Below are 26,074 nucleotides of genomic sequence, written 5' to 3' on the forward strand. Positions count from 1 at the left end.
GCCAAAATTCATTTTTAAATCGAGCCTGCGATATGTTCAATGAAATGCTTAATGAAATCATTTTGTCATCTTTTTTATGTTTAAGTTTTAATTAAAAAAAAAATAAAATAAAAAATTGCTCACTGAGAGTCAAGTATTTTTATTTTTATTTTTTTTGTATTTAATTTAAGTTTTTTGTATTTTGTATTAACTAATTATACTTAGAAACCTATACCCTTATACCCTGTACTATGACTATTTATTTTGTATACCCACACACAGGCCATGCCTTTGTGGTATCTTTTTTTGTATTTATTTTTATTTTTTATAAATATTTTTTGTTTTTGAATTTATGTAATGCAAAAGAATTTTAAATAAAGAAAAAAAAATAGACACCAATAATGTTTCTTTTAATACGTTTAAAAGAAATATTCTTGATGTCTATTTGACCAGTTGATAAAGAAATGTTCTATTTAATTTTACTTTTATGACAGTTTATTTAAATTGTTTTATTTTTAGATTACATAGGTGGAAACCTATAATTGGAATTGTTATTTTTTTGTATTTTATCATATTATGTTATTTTTGTCGAAATATTCTGTTGTTTTTCCACTAAAAAAAATAATAAAATAAAAAATATGCATGGTTTCGGTTACCTTCTACGTGCTGGCTAAAATTTTAATTAAAGTATGTCTGATTGTGGCGCTACCAATTGAGAAATTTGCGAAATTTGTTTAGCTTGCTGGGGTATACCATAATATAATGTAATAATCTAGTGTCTAACATAATAAATTATATTAATACGAGTATTATCAATTTATTTCGTTCGATCTTTATATTTTCTAAAGATTATTTATTACATTGCTATATGTGATTTACTAGCAAGAATTTTCAGCTGACTAAAATTAATTGTTTACATATTAAAATCGAATATTAAGAATTAAATATGTTTACAGGGAAAATACTGTCCGATTCAAATATCAAATCAAAAATAGAAAATAAAATTTTATACCCACATGTCAAATTAGAAATACACATCAAAATGACATCACCTTATCGACTGCAGCCGTTGGCAAGGTTCGAGGTGACTTAATTCAACGTGGGAGACCGTAGTGTAACGTAGTAAATTGAGGTATGAACTCAACGTTTGGTTATTCTACCTGGACTCAATACCCACTTCAATAAGTTGCACAAGGACGCGGAGAAAATATTAATTTAAAAAAAACAGCTGTTTTTCAAAGGTTAAACACACCATGTATACGGTAAAACATTTTGAGTTTTACCTTTAAGGCCCCATGTACAAAAAATCGCAACTTAATTAATTAATTAACATTTGTCGTAATTGATTTTTCTTTTCTTAAAACACCGTTTTTGTATTGAAAAATTAATATTTCTTCGAAATAAATATACGGTTTTAAAAAGAAAACAGTAATTGAAAGGTAAGGGGTTATTTTTTTTTCAATATATGCTCTTAATAAAAAAATTAGCAAAGATTTTAAAAAAAATCGTCGGTGGAGATGATTTTTTTTAGTGCGACGTCCTGTGCGGACGCAACTGTTATACACCTCTATAGACAGCCTTGGATGTTCCCATTAAATTTGGTTAATATTGATATACATATGTATGTTTATGTAAGTCAAAAGGAAAACATATGTTTTTTTTTTTCGTTGGCTATATAAGAACATGGTATTCCTAGATATTCTAAATCTATCAATGTCAATTTCAAATACATCCGAGAGATGTAATTTATCAGTCATGAAAAAACACGATAAATTTATGTTTGGTCTTTGTTCTTTCCCTCGGGCTTGTATACTTTATTATCCTCCATCTAATTTTGCAATAATCATAAATCAGTTTCCACTGCGTTACAAATAATAACACGGAACACTTTTTATTACGACGAAACTACTTTTTTATGCTTTTATTAGCAGTTTGGATTCAGGATTCCTTCCGTCCAATGCAAGAATGAGTTGCGAGGCTCTTATTATATTCATGCAAATCGGCTCCAACGAATCGTAGTGTACAACTTTACGACTTTGAGTTAGGAAACTCAAAGAAAACTTCGTTTTCCCCCATCTTCGAGTGTAACATTGCATACATTGTAATGATACAAGAATAATGATGTATTACATATTACGACATTGTTTTGCGTAACAATCTACTCCAGTTTTTTATAGGTCATAAAATCAGACTATTTTCATATCCAAAACTGAATAAATTGAAAAAGACATACACTTTAATAGCTATATAGAGGTAAATATGCGTGTTCGCTTATATTTTATTAGACCTCTTTTATTTGTTTTTTATTTTATTTATTATATAATATTGGATTGGTATTTGTGACAACAGCACCATAGGTAGAAAACAACCCCAGGACCTCAGAGCTAAAGTTTATACCAAAACAACTGGATTTCTATTAAAATATTCTTTCCAATTGTATAAAAATCAAAAACAATAAAACGTAAAATAGACATGTTTACATCCTTTTTTAACTGAGTGATGTGTTTTGAAACGCCCTGTATTACTGTATTCTAAACTAGAGTAAAGATTAAAATAATAATAATAATTATAACATAGCGTGCAATGTTTAATTTTAAGAACTTAGACTTATTTTTCATGATTAAAGTTTTTACAGAAGACACTTGTTTGAAATGTTGACATGAAATACGTATTGGGAAGAATTTTATTATGGCGTCAACTGGCTCTATTTGATAGAAAAATTATCGTAAAACTTTTTGGATTTGCACGTCATTTAGTAATTTATTATTATTGTCAATGCCTTTCTTAGGAAATATTCTATCAGCACATTGCATTGTAACTGGTATACGAATAGAAACATGGACATTATTCATTCATAGATTTTTTTACTGTACTATTTTAATTTTTGGTTATCTAACATTGAATTATCACAATGGAAACCTGTTATTGTAATGTACATTTTTTGTTGGGTGAGTTGGAAATTAACAGTAATCGTTTATATTTTTTGTGTGTAGCTTTGAATTGTGAATAACTCGCGATAAAAAATAATTAAAAATTATAAAGTATGTATATTTTAACTCGTAATACATGACAAATAAAAAAAATGCATCCAGAATAAATATTGCTGGAAGTCTTACGTTTTTGTTGTTGTTGTTTTTTGTCAAAGCACACACATTTGTGGCCCACTTCTGACTTGTATACATATATTTTATGATAGAGTGCTTTTGTGACGTTGTCTAAAACTACGCATGTTGAAAATGCTGATATCTAAAACTATTTAAATTGAGATTTTTTTTAATAAATTTTAATTTAAGTAAGTAATAGTTGACAAATTAAATAACATGTAAAATCTACTGCATACTTCCTAGTATCCGACATAACTGGAGACTAGTACAGATCTTATATTAATATCTGAAAGAAGCTTTAAGAAAAGATTTACATCTCAAATCTAAAAAAAATGTAGAGCGGTCAAAATTAGCTGGTGTAACTAGCGTTAAGCATATTATTTTACAAAAATACCAACCGTCAAACTTGTTTGTGTCAAATGGAGATATACATTGTCAACTGTGTCTTCTTCGCGCTCGAAAATGACACAAGACAAAACTAAAACAAACATGCCTGCTAGACATACTTCATGGCTGTCAGAGTTTATCTTAACTTCGTGAGCAGATGCAACATGAAGCTGTCACAACTGGCGCAGTATCCCACCCAAGGGAGAAGTCTTGATTTCAAATATCATGCTTGTGAAACAAAACGACACACTTAAGGCCTTACGTACGTTAGCAACTTAATTTTCCTTAAACCCAGGTAACATTTGACGTAATTGTTTTATTTTTATTTTTTATTAAAACACAATTATTGTATTTAAAAAATAAGTTTTTCTTCGAAATAAATATATGGTCTTCAAAAGAAAAGTGTTATTGAAAGGCAAGGAGTTAAAAAACAAAGTAAAATATGTTTTCTATATATTTTCCAAAAAAATAGTCCAATTCTAAATATATACTTGAATATATATTTCTTAATCGCGTGCGAAAGAATGACTGACCTCTTGCGTGGTCGTCCGCGTTCTGTAATTAAGTTTTGAGAATTCCCCTTTTAGAAATATAGTAAAATGATTAGTGAAAATTGTATTGCATAATTACACTTAATGGTACGTAATAAACATTACTTAAAGCTATCAATTTTCAGTCATGTTTGACTTCCAATAGTTAACTGGTTTATCTTGCAACCCTTTTCATTCATTCCGAATACCTAAACTATCAAATCACACCTTTCCTAATATTTTGGATATTACTGTCTTAGGCTTGCAGTATTTTTTTTGTTTCTTTGTCTACCAATCATTGTTTTGTCTCACATCTGCCCGAGGACTCCATTCAATCTGTTATTGACTCATGCAATATTTATAAAATGCATAACCCATTCATATAAATTGTTACTACATGTGCTATTATTATAACGTGTGTATCTCGATTTGGCATACATATTACATTGTCTCAGCTGGAGTATCCCAATCCCAACACAACCTGCGGCGTAATACTGCATAAGACCCTAAACTTTCCTTCCCTTATTCTTCTCTTAGTCTAAGTCTTCTCCCCTCAGAATACATACCCAATATGAACTTAAAAGGTAGCATTCGGTACTAAAGTTGTGTGTAAGGGTTGGATCCCCCCACGGTATCATTTATTTACACTTAGCTCCATTAGCATTTCTCACGTTCTATGACACCATCGACTTCTTATTAACTTTAGGTTTAAATAAGTTTACACAATTGAGCATTAATAAGCGCGAAATGATTTTGAAAACTGTAAAATATTAATTACGTAAATTTTAACAAGGTTTCCTTACTAATAATTATATAATTAGCTTATTTTTATTCCACAAAAAATAATCAAATGTCACTTTTCACTTTTTTTGCGCATTTTCTACCCTCTCGAACTCGCTTTAATTCACTTCGATTGTATTAAAACTTTGTTCTTCCGTTATTGAAATACATATTATAAGTGTTATGAATTGAAATAAGACATTTTATAACATTCTTAATATACTGTTTTAATATGAATTTTTACTTTACTTTACTTTTACTTTATTTCATATATCGCTCACTCCTTTCAAGAACGTCATAAATAAAAAATCGTCAATTTTCAGTTGTACATGTTTTCGGAATGCCCAGAAAATGTTCTATATCCCAGCAAAAGAGGCATATTTTCAACTTAATATTTACCCGCTACAGGACAGAATGTGTTGTTTTTGCATTTTGGAGAAAATGTATTTTTTAATTATTTTTTTTAAATGTACTAAATATTTTTCAAATGGAGAAAAAATCTTCAGGTTTTACCTAAAAAGATCTGTTGCATAGTAAAAAGTTCAATAAGTGGCTTGATATTTATTTTTAATACATTGTATTATATTTTTAAACTTTAAAACGTTCTCCTGAAAAATCAAGTTTTTTGATTTATGACGTTCTTGAAAGGAGTGAGCGATATAATCTCAATAAATTGTATAAAAATATTTAGTAGAAGACAAAACAAACCTGCTTATCACATTTCTCCTCATGCAAGATAGGGACAAAATATTATCAGCAACTCAAAATTAAATACATATTTTATTATATTATATTAAATTAGTACTATCGGTGCAAAATTTTACGTATCTCAGAATATATAGGGTCCGCCATCTAAAGTTTTTTTTTTCAACTAGTGCTTATTTCGTGAATGGTAACACTTAGCTCATGTCTGATTTGACAGATAATTAGTTTTATCCTTCCGCTGAGCGAATATGGTTGTGTATACGCTTGAACAACGCTGGGAAATATTGCGACATTACTTTGAAAATCATAGTAATGTTGCAGAATGTGTGCGAAAATTGCGTACGGTTTTTGGAAGAAGAGAAGCACCGTCAGCTCCGTATGTTCGTTATCTTGTGAAAAAAGTGAAAGAAACTGGCATCCTCATCGATAAACCAAAGCGTGAAAAGCCAAAAACAGTGCGTACACCCGAGAATATCGATGTTGTGGCAGAAAGTGTGCGTGAAGCGCCATCAACATCAATTCACCGTCGTTCTCAACAATTGAACATTTCGGAGACATCATTGAGACGAATTTTGCATAAAGACCTTGGTATGACGCCATACAAAGTCCAATTGGTTCAGGAGTTGAAGCCAACTGACCATCCAATGCGTTTTCGCTTCGCTGAGTGGGCCTGCGATCGACTTACAGAAGATGCCGATTTTGCCAAAAAAATCATCTTTTCGGATGAAGCTCATTTTGATCTTGGCGGGTATGTAAACAAGCAAAATTGTCGTATTTGGGGCACAGAAAACCCGCACGCATACATTGAAAAGCCGGTACACCCAAAACGAGTCACTGTTTGGTGCGGATTTTGGTCCAGAGGCATAATTGGGCCATTTTTCTTTGAAAATGAGCAAGGAGTGGCCGTTACAGTCAATGGCGATCGTTATCGGGCCATGTTGAACGGATTTTTGTTCACAAAAATTGAAGAGGAGGATATTGGCAACATTTGGTTTCAACAGGACGGCGCTACGTGCCACACAGCCGAAGCTACACTCGATGTTTTTTATAGCATTTTCAAAAAAAAAAAGTTATTTGGCGGACCCTTTATAAATATATATATTTTTTTATTTAAAACAATTTCATGTCAGTAGTATTTTTTTTCGTTACTAGCACTCAACAATTATTTGAAATATCCAACAAATTAGTTTCAGAGTTACAACAACTTTAGTTATCTGAAGCAGGTTTTTTCATTAACTCGTTACATTCCAAAACATTTAAAGTGTTTTTGTAATCGATCCTGTTATAACAACTTTATGATATATGTACACAAGAACCTTCACACGTACTTTCAAACGTTGATAAATTATTTACATTTAAATTTTATCGCAGTATTTTATTGACTGTCACTATTTTCTTTAATGAACGCAAATAAAATATATTCAAAATTGACTATTAATCAATTTGCATTTATATTTACGCCAATCAGATATTTTACTGTTATTATCATGTATGTATGGTAATAACAGTAAAATACATTTTTATTTATATTTACATTTTTTATATATTATCATTTTACCATATGAAAATATATTTAAAAAAAAATACTTTGGCGGGAAGCTGTCGAAAAAATTTTTTTTTTACATAATAGTCAAAAAAATTATGAATATAAATCATATTGAAATATTACTATTGCCAGGACTATAAAATTCTCGTTTCACACGAACTGGCTACAAATGGAAGTATGTACATATATAATACGGCGATCAAATAATTATTATGGTGATAGATCCCTCCAAGTAACGCGAAGTCCTTTGAACTAGGAAAAATTAATAAATCAAATAAAAAAAATAAATGCTTAAGATATGAAGATATAAATAGCATGTGATAATTATATTATAATTAAGGTATTCGAAAAAATAATGGTTAAAGAAACCGATGGATAACAGATATACGAGTAGGATAGCCAATAAGATGTGATTGAGCTACAAATCTTCATGAACTTTTACGGTATATAGAGTCTTTATTTCAACTTTTCTGCAAGAATCCCCCGCGGCACTTACAGCTCGAAAATGTTACCTTCTTTATTCATTTTTTTTATGTTGGTACACATGTACACACGTCCCTATAAAGCTTTCAAAATCAACCCTTAGACGTGAATATGTTAACACCACTTAAAACTTTAAACAGAGACTTATACGAAGTATATACACAACATATATATATATATATATATATATATATATATATATATATATATATATATATATATATATATATATATATATATATATATTATATATATATATATATATATATATATATATATATATATATATATATATATATATATATATATATATATATATATATGTGTGTGTGTGTGTGTGTGTGTGTGTGTGTGTGTGTGTGTGTGTGTGTGTGTGTGTGCATGAGTGCGTGCATGTGTGTATTTTGGCTCTTAATTAGCCAATATATTTTAAATCAATGCAAATCAAATCTAAGTAAACACTACCGCACGTAAATCAACCCAATCAAATAGGGGTTGATATGAACAATATTATACCAGGATTAATGGTAAAGTAAAGCCGCTTGTGCACTACACGGAATTTCACCGTCCGGCAGTCCGGTTTTGAAAAATGAAAGCGACCACAACAGTTTAGCGTGATCGAATTTACGCGCAACGTGTTCACGCACCGATCAAGAGCACCGATCCGAAGAAAGATGGACAAAAGCACAAGCCAATCCAAGTCAATCATCGTTTTAAAATGCTAACTGACGTGCCGGACGGTAAAATTCCGTGTAGTGCACAATCGCCCTAACAGGCACTACACCGGACGCCGGACAAACAGACGTTTTGAACGAAAAGGGGACTCTAGATAAACTTTACTCCGGGCGAAGCTGAAACTTTTTCCTCCTTGCGCAGCCCTAATCTAGCTTTTTAATTTATTTCGTTATATCGAGTTACACCAATGTGTGTTTATACATACTCTATTTTCCAGCTCCGCTATCATAGTAAACTGCGACAATCACAATATTTTAGCATAAGTTATCATTATATGTATAGATGTGACATGTAACGTATCATATTTAGGACGTTATGTATAAAAACTGTTCTCATATCAACGGCGACGTCTGTAGTTTTTTTTAAGGATTTACCCACAAAGCCTCTACTTTTTGGGGGCTTGTCTGCAGGTTGGATTGTAAAGATAGGAAGGTAAATGTGAAAAACACATCACAAACACCCAGACCAATTAATATTTCAATAAATATTTCTTGCATTTATTTTGCAATTGGCGGAAATCGAACTGCCTATTTTATGTTTTTGCCAGTATTTCTCTGTTTTTTCTTTCTTCATCCTTATCCTAATTAAGACAGAGTTATTTCATTGTGCCGATGTGAGCAATATAATGTATGCCACGGCAGCAAAACAATAGATACATGGGCCACGAGCACGATATACAATATTCGGAAATGTTTATTCACTTTTCACACAGCGTGTGGTGAGGCCTTTATGTCATTCACTTCCGGCCATTAAGCCCTCCTCATTACACACACATGGTCCCGACAATTCCGTTTACAATTATTATTATCATCATCAATTTATTAATGGCGAACATCAAACAAACAAAAAAAAACTTTTGGCCATTTTGTTTATGACTTCCGATTACGATGCGTAACGGGTAAAAAGTAAATATGTAGTAGCTATTTTAACTTCTTAATGTTGAAAAACTGAAGCGACTTTGAAACAGTATTTGAATTTTTTACAGTATATATATATATATATATATATATATATATATATATATATATATATATATATATATATATATATATATATATATATATATATATATATGCTCGTATATAGTGATTGTAAATAAAAATATGCTCATGGAAGCTTAACTGGCGGTTCACAACGAAGTGCTGGTACGGACACTGATGTGTGGAAGCGAAACATGGAATTGGCAAAAGAAGGATGAAAGTAGAACGAACGTCGTTGAAATGCGTCCCTCTGACGAATGTGTGGAAAATCGTTATACGACAGAATTAAAAATTGAGATATTAGAATGTAAGGCTGAACTAGGGATAATTGAAATTTGGTTCGGATATGTGGAGCGAATGGATAGTAAAAGAATGGTAAAGACAGTGAATTTGGCAAAAATCAAATTTAATGATCATTACCTAAAATATAGTGGTCTTAAATGTGTACGTTATCTGAGGGCTTGTATATGATATGTATGTATATGTAGGAAGTTCGGAGTGTATACCAGAACAGAGTAGTGTGGCGTTCAATCCTCTCTGTCTACCCCTGCAGAAACGACGTGATGGTAGTAGTAGTAAATAATTAAGTTTGCTAAAACTTGTATGTAAAATGATGTTTGCAATGATACCTGTTCTAGCAGCAGTTTTAACGCCCATACACACGTGCTTACTTTACACAGGTGTGTTAAATAAGCACGTGTGTATGGAATCTATCTGCAAAATAATTTACACAGGTAAGCACGAAGTTATGTTTGCACGTGTAACCGGGCTTCCAGGGTCTGTTCCTTGAACTACCAAGGAGTAAACTTTTGAAAAACGTATTTTTATCGATATTTCTTAACTTTTTTATTTAGTTCAGTAACTACACTAATAATTACAATATTATACCATACATCCTCCTGCAAAGTACTCCATGTCCTTGCTAATTCCATACAACGTAGCACGTAAGTCGTAAACCTGTTGGCCCTCCTGGATCCTAATATCGCATTATCCACTCTAATTCGTGGTTACAGTTTGCTGTAAAGTCCGCTATAAATCTTTAGGGACGTAAACGCGAAATACTGAACATGGCGCTATTCCGGAGACAAACACAGATTACAACAACGAAACAATACCTACGCTAGTACAGCCTAGTCTAGTAAACTTTTTTTACAATGTATTTTTTTATTTTAACTTCATTTACAGAAGAAAAAAATTACATTGGCGGGCTTATTGCTAAGAAACAATGTCTCCCAACTAATCAAAAACAGACTATTGATATTGGTCAAAACGTTTGATACCTTATAACATCTTGGCCATGCTCCAGCCCAAGAAGACCGAGAAAAAGGCGCAATAATATGGCGGCTCCACTTTCCCCCCTTCAGACTCAGCCGATGGACTACGTTTTTCTTTAATATTTTTTTTAATCTATCGATATCATTTTCATATAATAATCCATATTTAAATAAGTGCCCTTGAGCTAGTATTTTACGAATATATAAAAAGAAATTATAAGAAGAAGAAAAATCACAAATTACAATTTACTGCATTATTCATGAAGCAACTACTTTATGTTTAATATTTATGGAAATTACAAATTGATGATAATAAGGAAGGCAAAGGAAGAAGGGAATTTAGGGACGGAGGTAGAGGAAAAAACTAAGGAACGAGGATTGATGGACAGTTAGGATTCTAATGATAGATATATAGTTTGACTGACTGATTTTTCAGCACTCAAATGAATTGCAGATTTTATGGATATAAATCATTTTGCGTTTTGTATTTCGACGCGTTTTCAGAAAATTTTGTTCTGATTTATATTTGTAGTTTTTAATGATCCATGCACCCTATAAAAACCATTTGATTCACTCAAGACCGACTGACATAATGCGGTTAAATGACTAGAGCATGTACAAAAATAATGATCTACATTTCTACATAGTATGTATATAAAAAATTATCACACTTTCAGAAGTTATTTATGGCTTGATTTTAACGAGAACTTAAAAGTGTAATATTTTAATAGTGATTTTTATAATTATTTATAGGCTAAAAGTAAACGTTATATAGGATGCCCGTTAAATAAAATTATTTTGAAATACTATGCATGAGACATTATCGAACCATTAAAAATATATTACAAACGGTAAGGGAGTTGCGGCAGCTCCCCGAACCGGCGATATTAAATTTTAAGGTCAAATTTTATATCTGTAATAAACTTAATTCATTTTGTTACCTACTTTAAAACAATCGTAATTACGTGTTGTGTAATTTATTTTGATCTGCACCTTTTTGGAAATTTCATTCAATATAACGATCTGGGTTGCGTTTTTATGTATAAAAGCTCATGACGTACAAAGTCAAGGTAATTTTATAGAAAAAATATAATTTAACCTGGATGAGGGTAGGATACAGAGATCTATTTTTTCAATGGACTTTTCGTTACAAGGTCAAATTCGTAACAGGATTTGAGAATATGGGGGTTAAACATGTATTTATGTAAAATGTACCAATGATGATAAACTTATTTTTATTATTTTATTTTTATTTCTCAAGTTAGCTTATATTACATTACTAAATGTATACTAATACAAACTATTATTTACACTTAAATTAACATCATATTTATTTACATCTTCTCATAAAAAAATATTATTTACTTTTAAATTCATCCGTTCTCTTTTCATTCTTCATATATTCAGGCATCTCATCTTACATTTTTAAGACTTTATACATTATGAAATTTTGCGTCAATTTGTTACATAATCATTAATGCGGCCAGATTTTTGTTTGTCATACCCTGTAACTAGGGGTCCTATAATATGTATTCATCCATCGCACCTATAATATATGTATCACGGATGTAATTAGAAAGCTATTGTTTCCGGATCAATGGGTGATAATCTACATAGAATTCATCCCAGGCGATTCTCCATAGATATTACTGAATTTACATACATTACGTCAGGCCTTCAGGCATCGAGGTCATTGAGACCGAATCTATACTCTACATGATACTACATATGTAATATACAATATAAGTTATATAGTATTATGACATAAAGCTCTAATGCCATGGGCGTGCCTTGTTTTCCTACCTAACTATTAGGAAATAATAAATAACGCATTATTTATATCTACATAACCTTTCCCCACATATTATATTTAGAATAGGAATTTCTTAACCAGGGCTGATATCCAGTCGGTTGTTAAAAAATCAAATAAATATTTGGTACCGGTTATTAAAATATTTTCTTACCGGTTATTAACGAATGTGTGTGAAAATAAACCGTACGTATTTATGGTCTTCTTTGATATTACCGTAGTCCTTATTTGGCGACAAGTCGGTAAAATGTGGTACTAGGTTTTTACCATTGATCGGTAGTGTAATGCCAAAGGGGTATGTATATCTGTCAAATTTTTCATTTTCTACGTTTGTTCCACAAAATGTCTAAAATAATGTATTCCATAATCTGGCAAAAGGATATAGCTATAGTCGCAATACTTATTTAGTTTTATTAAGATATGTACATATAAAAATACATAAAACAAATTAATTATTTAATTTCACAAGTTTGTTTTTGCTCTCCTGTAAAATTTGGTCTGAGACAGATATACCCCTTTGCCTTTACACTACCGAGATAATGTGCAAACATTCTTTGATTCGTTCGAAAACTTCAACAAGATAATCATATCGTCCGTATTAGATAGGTAGGTACTCCGTTTTGTGTTTCATGACTATCAAGAGTGCGTAGCATGTGCTATGAGTCGCGTGAGTGCTTATGTCGCTAAAGATCATAACTACCTAAATTTAATGTAATGTCATGATAAATGGAGCATCGGAGATGGTTACGCGTTTACCTAAATGTTGCTTAAACATCGGCCCTGACCTTAGGCAGTTAGTGTGTTAGTTTACTAGAATAGCTTAGATTTGTGGCCGATAGCAAAATTAGCGTATTGTAAGAGATAAACAAAGTTTTCGCAGTAAGTTACGATACTATTTCCGTGCCAGGAACTAGAGGGCTATCGACGAAGAAAACAGTCGGTAACCATACCTTCTTGCTGGAAATCCTCCGGTAAAGATTAATATCGGATATTTAGTTTACAAAACACGCATCGATATGAACTCTAGCAAGACGGCGGGTCATAGCAAAATACAAATAAAAATATGTTAACCCCTGAAGATCAACGCATAAACCCTAGAATACCTCAATTTTAAACTTGGGTACTTTAAAAAATACATTGAAATTTTATTTTTTGTCCTCTTCTTTGGTCCGATCTCCATTACATGGCATTATTTTTAGGTTAATTGAACGAATATTTAATCAATAATACTTTTCTCGTATGTTAAACAAAAATATATTTAATATTTTTTGTAAAGGGCTTTTTGAGTTAATCTTGGACGTATTTAGGCTTAACAGCATCTAAATGATAATTTTTCAATTTATTGTCTTCTTACGACCATAACGACCATTTCGAAACATGCCCAGTACTCTTTACTAGGATCTACAACTATTTTATAGTGTTTTTTTTGGTAACGACTGTTTACTATCATTAAAAGGTGTTTTTTTGTAATCATGTAAATTTTTTCAAATAATTTTTAAGATGTACTAACATTATACCTGCTTTGTAGTTTCTTTTAATTAGAAGCAAAAAATCTTATAAAAATGATATTCATATATATATTTTTTAATTTATAGTGTAATCGGTAAAAATGACAAAATATTATTCTATATTGTGTCCAGCGTTTCGATGCATTCAACATGATTATAAAATCAATATTCAAAAAATTGAGTATATGGCAGCTCGTGTTAAAATGATTAGGTGCAAACTACGTAATAATAATTAGCAAAATTTAACAACTTAACTTAGAATTTTTAAATTGATATGTTATTTATATTTGATTCTCTTATACGAATTAAAAATCGTACAAGAATTATTTTCAAAGGCACCGCTATAACCGGTCGCTCACATATTTATATTGATACTAAGCATAATGTATGTAGGCATGTGGAATGTACCTAAATTAAATATGCATAATATTACAGTACCGGAATGCTTCAGTGTTCACGTGATAACCGTCACACGAAAACGAAAAGGTAAATCGGTTAGGGTAGACTTTCGGTTACAGGCTTTCTGATAGTAACTGTTAAATATTTTGTGTATTAAAAGCATTGGTAACTTTGTGGTATGTGAACAATGAATGATAAGTAACTATTTCAGTTATTTTTTTCTGCTAGTTATAGCACAAAATAAATGAAATTAAAATTAAGAGAATTTCATATTGCTAAAGAATTCTTACTTCTGGATGCAACGTTTTTATTTGATATATTGTAATTAACAGTCGTTTGTTTTCAAAAAGATTTATATGTATTTTTTTTCAATTACGTTACGATTTAAAGAATACGTGGGAATTTTTATTGTTTTATTTTATATTTGAAAATAATTTCGTTTAATATTCTGTAATTCAATTGAGGAGGAAGCAATCATCAAAAAATCATTGAAGCATCATTAAAAAATACTAATTTTAGGGTGGCAAATAACTGTATTGTATCGACCCCTTTTCCTGTAAAATATCGTAAATATCGATTCTTGGAGTAATTTTGATGCCTCCAAAATATTTAAATTTTCAGATCATGCTTATATTAATTTTGATATGATTTACTTTAACAAAACTATCTTAATCAAATTGACGATATTTGCCAAGAAAGATATTATTTGAATTAATTTTTCTAGTTATAAATTTAATTCTCTACATTTATTTGTTTTTATTTAGAATTTAAAAAGAATAAAATAAATCCTTATTCGTTTGTAAATAACTTTTCAAATATACAAATCAAATCAAATACTTTCAGAAGTTTTATTGAGCGTTTAAAAACCTATAATATCATATCCTATTTGTGCAAATTAGTTTAGCGGTTACTGAGATAATCGATAAAATCTGACACCAAGAAACGCTATTTTCGTGACCTCACACCTACTGTTTCCACATCCTAAGAAAGTGACAGCCGGCTTTTTAATACTTACGTGACGACGCCGACGCTGCTTACGACGGCACTAGTTAATACTTAGTTAACTTAGTATAATGTTCGATGAAAATACTTTTTTGATCTTTTGGTGTCTTATATTTTTGCCCTGCTAAATTTCCAAGAGACTCCGTTTCGGTTTAAACTTTAAAGCTATTTTTAATACACGGAATGATCTTTTGAAATTATTTTTAGATACACACTCGTTACCTAATTATAATAATATTTTGTCCGAGCCTGGAAAATTTGGTAAATTCCTATTTAAACTAAAATGTATATAACTACTCGCCGAGATTTTTTGTCTTTCGGTTTTGAGACGTACCCATCTCTTCGTTAAGGCAATCACTACAACAGCATGCAAACCATTGTCCTGAAGAAGAGACGGGTACATCTCAAAACCGGTAGACAAAAAATCTCGATGAGTGGTTAAGTACTAATATTTTTTGTAAAAAAATATAATAGTAAAAATGACTAACCCACAATGTGAGTACTTTAAATATTAATAATATTGAGAATATAAAATTGTGAACCGTCGTAATTATGAAATCGAAATGCAGCAAATGTTTTTTTTTTTGCCTTTCACAGTATTTTGATTCATTTTTAATTGTGTTCCTAATACGGGACTGTTCTGTTTTATGACACTCTAAAGTCAAATACATTTACAATTTACATTGCACTATATTACGTTGTATTACACATATCGCTCACTCCTTTCAAGAACGTCATAAATCAAAATTCGTCAATTTTCAGTTATGCATATTTTCGGAATGCCCAAAAAATGTACTATATCCCAGCAAAAGCAGCATATTTTCAACTTAATATTTACCCGCTACAGGGCAGAAAGTGTTGTTTTTGCATTTTGAAGAAAATGTATTGTTAATTTTTTTTTTCAATATTATAAATATTTTTCAAATGGAGAAAACACCTTCAGATTTTACCTAAAAAGGTCTGTTGCACAGTAAAAAGTTCAATAAGTGGCTTGATATTTATTTTTAATACATTGTATTATATTTTTAAACTTTAAAAACGATCTCCTGAAAAATCAAGTATTTTGATTTATGACGTTCTTGAAAGGAGTGAGCGATATGTAGTATGTAATATATCCAACTCGCCACGTGGGCCATTAATGAATTTGTTAGTAAAAAATCAACGTTGAGTTCCATATCATTATAACACTAATGCCCATCTCCACTCGCCACTCACCACATGGAAATGTTCTACTCGTTACAATAATGAAATAACATCAACAAACTAGACCACAAGATAATGGCTCTAAGCTCATAATAACATACATACTCGTACATCATTCAATCCGATGGTAATAAAGATTCGATTCGATCGTTGGTACGTGATTCTGTTATCGATTACATTTAAATTTATCTAATAAATTAAACGGTTTTGAGTTAGGTACGGTAAATTGTATACAATTACGTAAGTATTTAATGGGTAAATGATTTTTGGTGTTAAACTACTCTTAGAACTTATGAGAGGACCATTGCAATAGTGCCCTAACTTTCTAGTAAATTAGCAAATGCAAAGCTGAAATAAGCATTATCAATAAAATTAAGAAAGGTGTGTTGAGATGGTTTGAACAGAACGAATGAATGAGGAAAGAACGGTAAAACAAATTTATGAGGCGAATGTTATTAGGAAAAAGAGCAGAGGAAGACCGAGAAAAACATGGCACGATCAGGTTTGCCAAATACATGAAAGTGGTTTGGTTAGGAGTCGTAATAATGTATGAGGAGATGCATGAACGTGGAAGAGGCGAAGAATGTTTGCAAAGACAGAGTGGTGTGACGTTCTATTCTCTCTGCCGGGGAAGCGGCGTGATGGTAAGTTAGTTTAGTTTAGATCTTCTTAACAATCTGGTTTGATATTATATACGTATACTATTTTAAAGAATTTTTAATTTTATTTAGTAATTTTTCTCGCTTATTCCCTGTATTTTTGTCCACTGACAGTTACTAATTTTCGCTTAAATATACAATACAAAAACTACATTAGTCTGGTAATAAATAGGTGGTAAGGATTTGCCACCTTTATCCTACCTTCATGTTAGAGTCATCATATACTCAAGAAAATAGACTGCGCCTAGGACCCGTGTGCCAAAAAAATCAAAACAAACGCAACATCAATCGTTACATTTCATTAAAAATTTAAAGACAATCAACTAAACTATTTAAAGTACAAGTAACTATCTACCAAGTATTAATAATGTGTGTAAAATATACTCACCTAACAAATCTGCAGAGGCGCGCAATCTATAATATACATATACTGTATGTAGAAAAGCAGTGCCTACCCTGGTTTACTCGCATTCCATATTAAAAAACGACCAGTGCCTACTATGCCCTATCCTTACCCTACCCTACTGCCTACACTGATTAAAAACTCTGTGCACGCCACTGAACATCTGTCATGGTTTTGACCTGACATATCGTTAAACATACTTCTTATTACGGTTTGTTATTTTTTTGCTTATTTATTTTTTACTATTTATTTACTTTTTTATTGGTTAGATGGAAAATATGATCCAATACAAAATCCATCAGAAAAGTAAGAATACCCATAATATTCCGTAAAACGGAATTCTTAAAAAGCTTTTATTCGTGTATTTATTTTTGTCCACCTCCGTAGTGTAATGGTCAGCACGCTCGGCTACGAGGTCCCGGGTTCGATTCCCAAGGGGGGTAAAATAAATATTAGTGATTTTTTCACTGTCATATTTATTCAATATTACCCTGGACTGGTACCTGAAGCGGAGGGCTGATCACCTTTCTTTCATGTGTAAACGATCAAGATAACACTGCGTTTATATGACGCAGTGTTATGTGCCCTATGCACCATTGGGGTGCGGATAAGGGTTTTATTATTATTATTATTTATAAATATACATGTATACATAACCTAGCTACCACTTTTGCCCTAGAACCATTTGATTACAAAAGTGTATAAAAAATATCTACTGTTCTCAAAACCGTTTTTAATCTTCACATTGTGTTTTTTTTTTAAATGAATAAACTGAAATTTGTTTTAAGTGTAAAAAAGTGTGTTTAAAAAGTTATTTTTTATTTGTATTTTTACCGTGATTATTCTCAAACCGAAATTAAAAATGAAATTTGAGGTTTCTAGTTACAAATAAATGAACACATTTGAAGTGACATATGAAGTATTTAGTAAAATATGTTTTTTTCAAAATTATTGGAGGTCAAGAACCGTCGCACTTGCCTACCTCTCGAGTCCAACTACACAGGTATTATTAAAGTCATATAACTTGTTTCAAGAAAACAATGGTACGGCAATTAGGTGCATTCCTTTGTGTTCCACCAGGAACAACTATGATTTCTCCAGATCTTATCTCATTTCTATTATAAAATGCTGAAAGAAATACAACACGTTCTCCGAACGTTTGAACGCAGGATTAAATAATTACTTTAATTTTTTTTACTTTAAAAAAATAGTGAATACAAATTTAAAAAAAATGTATGTATCTAATAATATACTTTACAAGAGGACTGTCACTAGGTTTTATATTTTCGGTTTCTTATTTTTTTAAGATACATTTTATACTATCGATTTAATTTCGTCATTAAAGCATTACTTTTTGGAATTTTTCAGAGCTTAATGAGATACAAGCTAAAACATGGAATTATGAATTAAGAAAAAATATCAATAAAACAATTCTTACGATACAGTATAGCGGGGGACTCGTCATATCATTAATTTTAAAACATTTTTTAAAATGTTATTTATAGTAATGGTTTTAAAACCTTTTTGAAAATGATAAATTTATTGTTTAGGCCAATTTTTTGTGGTAGGTCTCAAGTGTTTTTGACTCGGCGCCTTCTTGCCTCCTTTCTACTTCTAACCGACACGACATCTGGATGCAATGGTGAGTAGGGCACTGCACGCAGTGTTATCTCGATCACTCATTATCGAGTTGATCAGTTTTGCACTTCAGGTCAAGTCAAATTTGGACCAGTCCAGGGTGATATTAAATAAAAATTATAATAAAAAATCACTTATATTTGTTTTGAACTCCTTGGGAATCGAACCTGAGACCTCCAGCAAGAAAGCCAAACGCTAAAATCTTGCGATAAATATGTCTTGTGACGAACTAGGAAATTTTAAAAAATCAGTACTGCAAACTCTAAATACCTTTTATAGCGCTGTTTGCTTTGATTTTATCGTTGGTGGGACCTAAGAACATCAGCAACAGCGTCGCGTCGTCTGTTGCCTTACTATCAGTTGTTTTTCAGTGCCTCCAGCGAAGCGATAAAGTCGCACACTTTGGGAAACAGTGGAAAAGAGTATTGAGGGTTAATCTATTTGTCCAAAGAGGCGACTGTCCTTTGGATTCCGTCACGTTTGTGTTCGAAAAGCGCACACGATAAAAAATGTGCGTCTCTTCGTCGCAGTCTTATAGGGTAGGTGTATCAGTTGGTACATATAGGTAATGAGTGTTTTATGAACGTGTCGTTATTTTTGCAGTAGCATGTCGCGAGCCGCACCCGTCATTCAACTTCTGGAATTTTTTTTGTAATTTCCTAACATTCCATTATTGTAAGCACAAAAGCAGTGCCATCCTACTTAAGGCCCAGTATTCGTTAAGTCGCAACTTAATATTCCCTTAATCCAGGTAACATTTGACGTAATTGATTGATCAAAAAAATTCCCATTTATGTATTTTCTAAAAAAAATCGGGCGTGAATAGACGTGTGGCCTCTCCGCAGCCAGCCGCTTATTAAATTCTGTGTTTGTGAGTAAGGCTTTAACATATATATAATATATATACTTCTCCGCCATTCATTTGTGTGAATACCAGCCATCAAACTCGATAGAATGCAAACTTAATTCGTAATAATAATTGAATATTCAATTCGGCAATTCAGGAACTTCGGGCATTGTTTTTTTTTGTATTTTCTGTATCAGAGTATATTTGCTGAAATACTGGTTAAACCAGCTCAGGAGCTGAATGGAGAAATAAGTACTTAAAATACATTTATATTCCTCCAGTTTTTAGGCCTCATTAATTCCAACCAACCTGACGGAGAGCTGCTGAATTAAACAGCATCCAACATCCAACCCGCCTTGTTTCCAACATTTTTTGTTAAATTCTCCTTTCTTATTCTTGTATCTCGGTCTCAAAAGGAGAGCGGCATTCCTTTTTATTTGATTATATCATAAATTATATATGTGTTATTTATGAGCATTTCGGTAAAAATGTTCAGCACTTAATTACAGCGCAGTAAAAATATTTTAGGCAGGTATTTAAAAAAGGATAATAATGTTTAATTAAAGTTTAAAGAATAAAAGTACCAAAAAAGCTTTAAAAACTATTATGGTATATTATATTTCCGTAGATTGACAAAAATTACACTGAATCGATTGAAGTGGACTGCCATTTACACCATTTCTGGAAGATACGAAGAAACTCATAAATTAATTACAATACATACAATTTATGTTCATAAGTACTGCGCTTCTCATTTTACTAAAGAATAGCAACAATTTTCTAATGGCCTAATATATTTTTCTATAGTACTTCACCTATCAGTACAGTACCTGCCTATTTAAAATTTTCAATGTTGTCACTATCAAAAAAACTTTTTTTTAAATAATAAATTGCTGTGTTGCTATATTCTACCTAGCTATGTATTATAATGAATTAGTAGGTTGGTACTGAAATTATGTTTGTAATACTCTTTTAATGTTGTCACTAATAAAAATATAAATTTGTTTCAGATAAAACTAGAAGTACCTACTCATGCAGAATGGGGAGATAGCGTAAGGAGCCTTTAAACTTATCTATCATCATCCTTTCATCGCCTTTCTGCTGGTTCTGCACTGCCCCAGAGAAGCCAAATTCGAGGGTTTATATTTCGATGAAGAGAGCAAAACCTAATTCAAAATGAGGCAGTTCTTCAACAAGAATCTTATAGGGCTAAAATGGGTCCTTTTCACATTTTTTGCCGGTTTGTATATATTTTTTAAAAATATTTTATATACATATTTATATTTTTTGGATTGTAGATTTTCCGCCTTTTGTCTGCCTCCGTAGTGTAACGGTAAGCACGCTCTGCTACCGTACTGGAGGTCCCGGGTTCGACCCCAGGGGGGGGGTTCAAACAAATATTTTTTCACTCTAATATTTATTCAATACCTTAGACTGGTACTTGAAGCGGGGGGCTGATCAGCTAGAATGACTTGAATATTTATGATTTTTACTTGAGATTTCGAAAATTATATGAACTGTCGAATTTTGTATGAAAAATTGTCGTATGAAAGGACCAACATTTCAACAAAATTTTGAAATTATGAATTCAAGAGCTATTTATTTCTTTGTCTTTTCTGATTAATTTAATACATTTTTTAAATTTTTATGTTTTATTATTTCCAGGAATCGGCTGCCTATTCCCCTTCATGACAGCCCACATCAAAGCTGTAGGACTTACATTTGATGATGCTCGCATTATTTCCATAGTAGCGTCATTCCTTGCTATTCTCGGACCACTCATATTCGGACCCTTGGCTGACAAGTAATATATCAAATATTTTACATACTGTCACCACTTTTATGTATTGGAAAGTTCACAAGTAGAGGCTTGTTGTATATATCATTCACAATCACACTTCTTATAAAATCTGTGATTGCTACATCAATGGCTTCCAGAGTAATCAAACGAAGGAACCCGCCACTTCCTTTGTTTGTGGTACAAATTGTATGCGATGGATTACCTGTTTATCAGATTATTTGATTAATTATATTTATAGGTGAATTTGTACAGTTTTCTGGTGTTGCCTGATGTAGAATACTTATTCCATTGAATTGAATCTTGTGCCTACACCACACAAGTAATGAAATATTTGTTGTTCAATAGAATTTTAGAGGATATTTATCAAAAATGCAATATATTTAATTTTTATTTTCTCAGACTTTCTGTTGGTCGTGGGTGTGATACTACAATTGCAAATGGAAAATCTGACAACCCAAATGCAAGCATAATTCAATCCAGCAATAATGGCGTCCTTAGATTCATGATCGCAGTGTGTTTACTCTGTGCTGCATTGTTCTATGGCTTACTCATGGCAGTTCCATATGCGGAGTCATTAGAGGTAAATAAATATTTGTTTTAAGTGGTTTATGCTATCCCTCATCATCCCTTGTTCTGGCAACTTAAATATAAAATACTTGGTTTCTAAACAAAAGCAGATGCTATATTCTATGCTTCCACAAATATCAGATCATATAATTCAGCAAAATTTATTATGGCATTATAACCAAGAAAATGACATCAACATTTAATATAATGCACTAGTAAATATTTTTCTATTTGCAGCCTCGAAGACCATCTGTCAGTTTTATGTGCGATGCCAACGGTGCAACAGTTTACCAAGAAATGTGCACAGAAGAAAAAACATGTAACCATTGGAGCAATGAAAAGGTATGCTATCAATAGAAAACACAAAATATCTTTGTATAAGAAGGGAATATAGAATTCTAGGCATTCACAGGATCGACCTGGTATTACCTGACTCGAGTGATTACTTTAAGCTCAACATTGTTAACTTCACAATTCTGCCCATTATGGAACATCCATATTATTTAAAATCTTGGAAGTTGTATGTATACTTAAAGTATGTACTACATAAATACCACTTTCATATTGAGACTGCCATCTATTGAGAATTTTTTGTAATAAATATCTTTACACTTCGTCTCTCTTGAGACATCTAATACATATATATCTTGATGTTTCACCCCTAGGGGCTAAATGCAGCTTTTAAGTCCAGTCTTTGCAATATTAAAAATACATATTAAAAAAATAACAATGGTTGAAAATGATAAACATTTTATGTACAACATTTTTTCTTAATAGGGGAATCATTAAAATAATATGAAATAATAATAGAAGCCTAATAGAATAATAATAATAGAATCCTAATAGAATAATAAACCTCTGAATAGAAGTAATTGCCTACTTCGGAAGAGCAAGAGCAGTGGACACAACAACCGAGGGTTTGTGTCGGTAATAGGCAAGTTACTTTCTCTGAGATACAATTATGCATATTTTTTAAATTGTTTCCTCTTTTAAATAAAAATTGTCAAAATTAATCAAAATATGCCCCTTTTTTATTTGCTTATGTAGATCTGTTACATTTATTAGATTGGTTCACTACTCCTGTCTGACTGCCAATATGCCTGCGAGAAGCCTCCAATAGCCCGACCTTTGTTTCTGGAATCTGCCTCTACTTCGGAGAGCCCGGAAGAAGCAGATTACGGCAGTTATGACAATGAAAAAGAGACAGACTTGGATGTTGAACCCGAAGCTACAATCAAAGTAAGATATTTCATAATATTCATATATATGTAGCTTATTCGCCTTTATAGATGTCGGGTTACAAAATTAATTTGTTCCATTAAACATATTTTCTCTTAAGATACAGTGTAAAACGAATATCCCAAAAAAAACAGTTTTTAACAACAATAATTTATGATACAAACCTAAATAAAACAATGAAAAGGAATAATTTATGACATGAAATGAAACAATGTTTATAGCCCGAATTTCTATTCACAGACTGAGACATTTTTATACTGGGGTTTTCCTTTATAACTCGAGGTTCTACTGTAGCTCTGATTTGCAGTATACAAAATTATGCTTACACCAATGTTTGTTCAGGATGACGGGGATGATTCCCGACGTCGACGTGACTCAATCTACCCCCCGAATGTTGAGCCTCCGCACCTCTGCTACAGCACCAAGATCCACCCGACATTGTGTGAAGCCTTCACAGAAGACACCAAGATCTTGAAGATAGAAGCCAATTTACTGTCTGCTATAAATGAAGACCGTAGCACGGATGAGGAGCAGGAACCAGAAAATGGAACCATCTGGTGCAAATACCCCATGGGTATGTTATGAAATTAATTCTTACACATAAAAAATCATACTTTATTTTCTCACAATATTCTGTATTTATCGATTATCTTTACTTGTCACATTAGTGGACAAAACTTTGTGTTGAAAAAATAAATTTAGAGTAGTATGGGAGTTTAATAATTTTAGACTTCATAAATAAATCATATTTATATAAAAACTTTACTTTTTTCAGGAGGAAACTTCCAGTGCCTGGTACCTCCAAATCAAGTTACATGGATGGCTGCCCAAGAAGAGAACGGAACATGTAACCCTGTTATCCAATGCAATGTCGAGGATCCATACGATTCACCTGATAGTGTCCTTGCTGAGTCTCAGTGCAAGTTGTTTATCGGAGATCCTTCTTTTAGCTTTTGGATGTACTTGATATTAAGGTGCGTACATTTTGAACAGAATTAAAATTAAACTAACTAAAATTGATAAGTAACTTGCTGTTGGTTGAAACCAAAGCATTGATTTTATTTAATCTTCCTAAAGATATATACGTCGGCCTCCGTAGTGTAATAGTCAGCACGCTCGGCTACCGTACTGGAGGTCCCAGGTTCGATTTCCAGGGGGGTATAAGTGATTTTTTCACACTTATATTTATTCAATATTACCTTGGACTGTTACCGGATTCGGAAGGCTGATCACCTTTCCTTCATGTGTTAACAATTAAGATAACACTGCATTTATATGATGCAGTGCCCTATGCACCATTGGGGTGCGGATAAGGGTTTGAATGAATGAAAGATATAAAAAAAAATGAAGACAGTGAAATGCTAAAAAATTAATTTTATGAATTATATATGTGTAATCTAAGAAAGAAAAAACACAAAAAAATATAAAAATAAAAATAAATTAAACATATTACCAACAAACATAAACAATAAATAATAAGTGTAAGTCCCTCTCCAAGCACAAGTTTTATTGAAGAGAACTGTGTTATTAATTTTATGTTTGTAATATTAGAAATGTATAGAAAATGAATTAAAGTTATTTTAAAAAAAAACCTATTTTTTACCATATTAAATAAAAATGAACGTTCTTTCATGATGACGGTTTCATTAACAATATTGATCAATCAATGTTTATCGTTTCCAGATCTCTGGGAGACATATTCACCACCGCAGCCCTCTGCCTGCTATGTACGGCATGCGTGATTGCCACCCGAGAGACCTCTGTGGGACGCGGAGACGTGGGTCACCAGCTCGTATGTGGAGCTATCGGAATCACCCTCATCCCTCCCTTGGTTGGGTTGATCAATCTGCAATTCGAAGACTCTTCTCCGGCCTATGTTGTTCCCATCGTATCGGCAGTTATATTGTTCTTCATAGCTGCCGTTATCATGGTGTTTGCCAAGTAGGTTTGAATGAAAATGTTATAAATAAATACTGTATATTATTCATCTATTTTCTAAAACCCAATATGTTAATTTGCGAAACTCCGCACAACCACAACGAGACCAACTGAATATTCAAGAATGTTAGTGAGAAGCAGAAAGAGTTTAAGTCCTGAAAAATTCTTTCTGGTATGTGCCAACACTAGAAGTTTTGGCGCGGAATTTAAAAATTACAAAACATTGAAAAATCGCAGCGATGTTTATTGTTTTAGCTTGGTAGATGTTTGTTGTTTTGTAATAAATAAACATTTGTAGATGTCTAGTAATAAATAAAAAACTACTAAAAAACACTAAACTTCCTCAAAACTATGTTTGCAAATATCTACTATTACTTACTAATGCCTACACCAGTTGACAGTCAATGGAAATAATACCTGATGTTGGCAGTCTACTGGTATCATTTTGCGGTTTCATACAGAACCATATAAATTGACATACATATTTTCTAACACTATAACTTTTTGTATATAACTACTTTTAAAACTTATGTAAATGTTCCTTTAAGAAAAAATAA

The 26,074-nt window shown here is 31.8% G+C and overlaps 1 protein-coding gene across 3 annotated transcripts in view; it reads left to right on the forward strand.

Annotated features, from left to right (window-relative positions):
* Window positions 1-26,074, forward strand: part of SP1173 (major facilitator superfamily domain-containing protein SP1173) — a 90,802-nt gene that overhangs the window by 55,913 nt on the left and 8,815 nt on the right. For 2 of the 3 annotated variants that reach the window (XM_088258086.1, XM_088258087.1), the window contains exons 4-11: window positions 20,983-21,212; window positions 21,638-21,776; window positions 22,173-22,353; window positions 22,578-22,682; window positions 23,406-23,579; window positions 23,922-24,153; window positions 24,355-24,553; window positions 25,263-25,520. In XM_088258086.1, coding sequence (XP_088114212.1) covers window positions 21,149-21,212; window positions 21,638-21,776; window positions 22,173-22,353; window positions 22,578-22,682; window positions 23,406-23,579; window positions 23,922-24,153; window positions 24,355-24,553; window positions 25,263-25,520 — 1,352 coding nt within the window. In that variant the 5' untranslated portion in view covers window positions 20,983-21,148. Of the gene's footprint in view, window positions 1-19,054; window positions 19,130-20,982; window positions 21,213-21,637; window positions 21,777-22,172; window positions 22,354-22,577; window positions 22,683-23,405; window positions 23,580-23,921; window positions 24,154-24,354; window positions 24,554-25,262; window positions 25,521-26,074 lie in introns of those variants that run through there. The other variant, XM_088258088.1, reaches the window with a different exon arrangement.

The sequence above is a fragment of the Brachycentrus maculatus genome, unplaced genomic scaffold, assembly GCF_059751285.1.
Source record: "Brachycentrus maculatus isolate JH-2025_06_01 unplaced genomic scaffold, ASM5975128v1 h1tg000090l, whole genome shotgun sequence".
In the NCBI taxonomy this organism is placed as follows: Eukaryota; Metazoa; Arthropoda; class Insecta; order Trichoptera; family Brachycentridae; genus Brachycentrus; species Brachycentrus maculatus.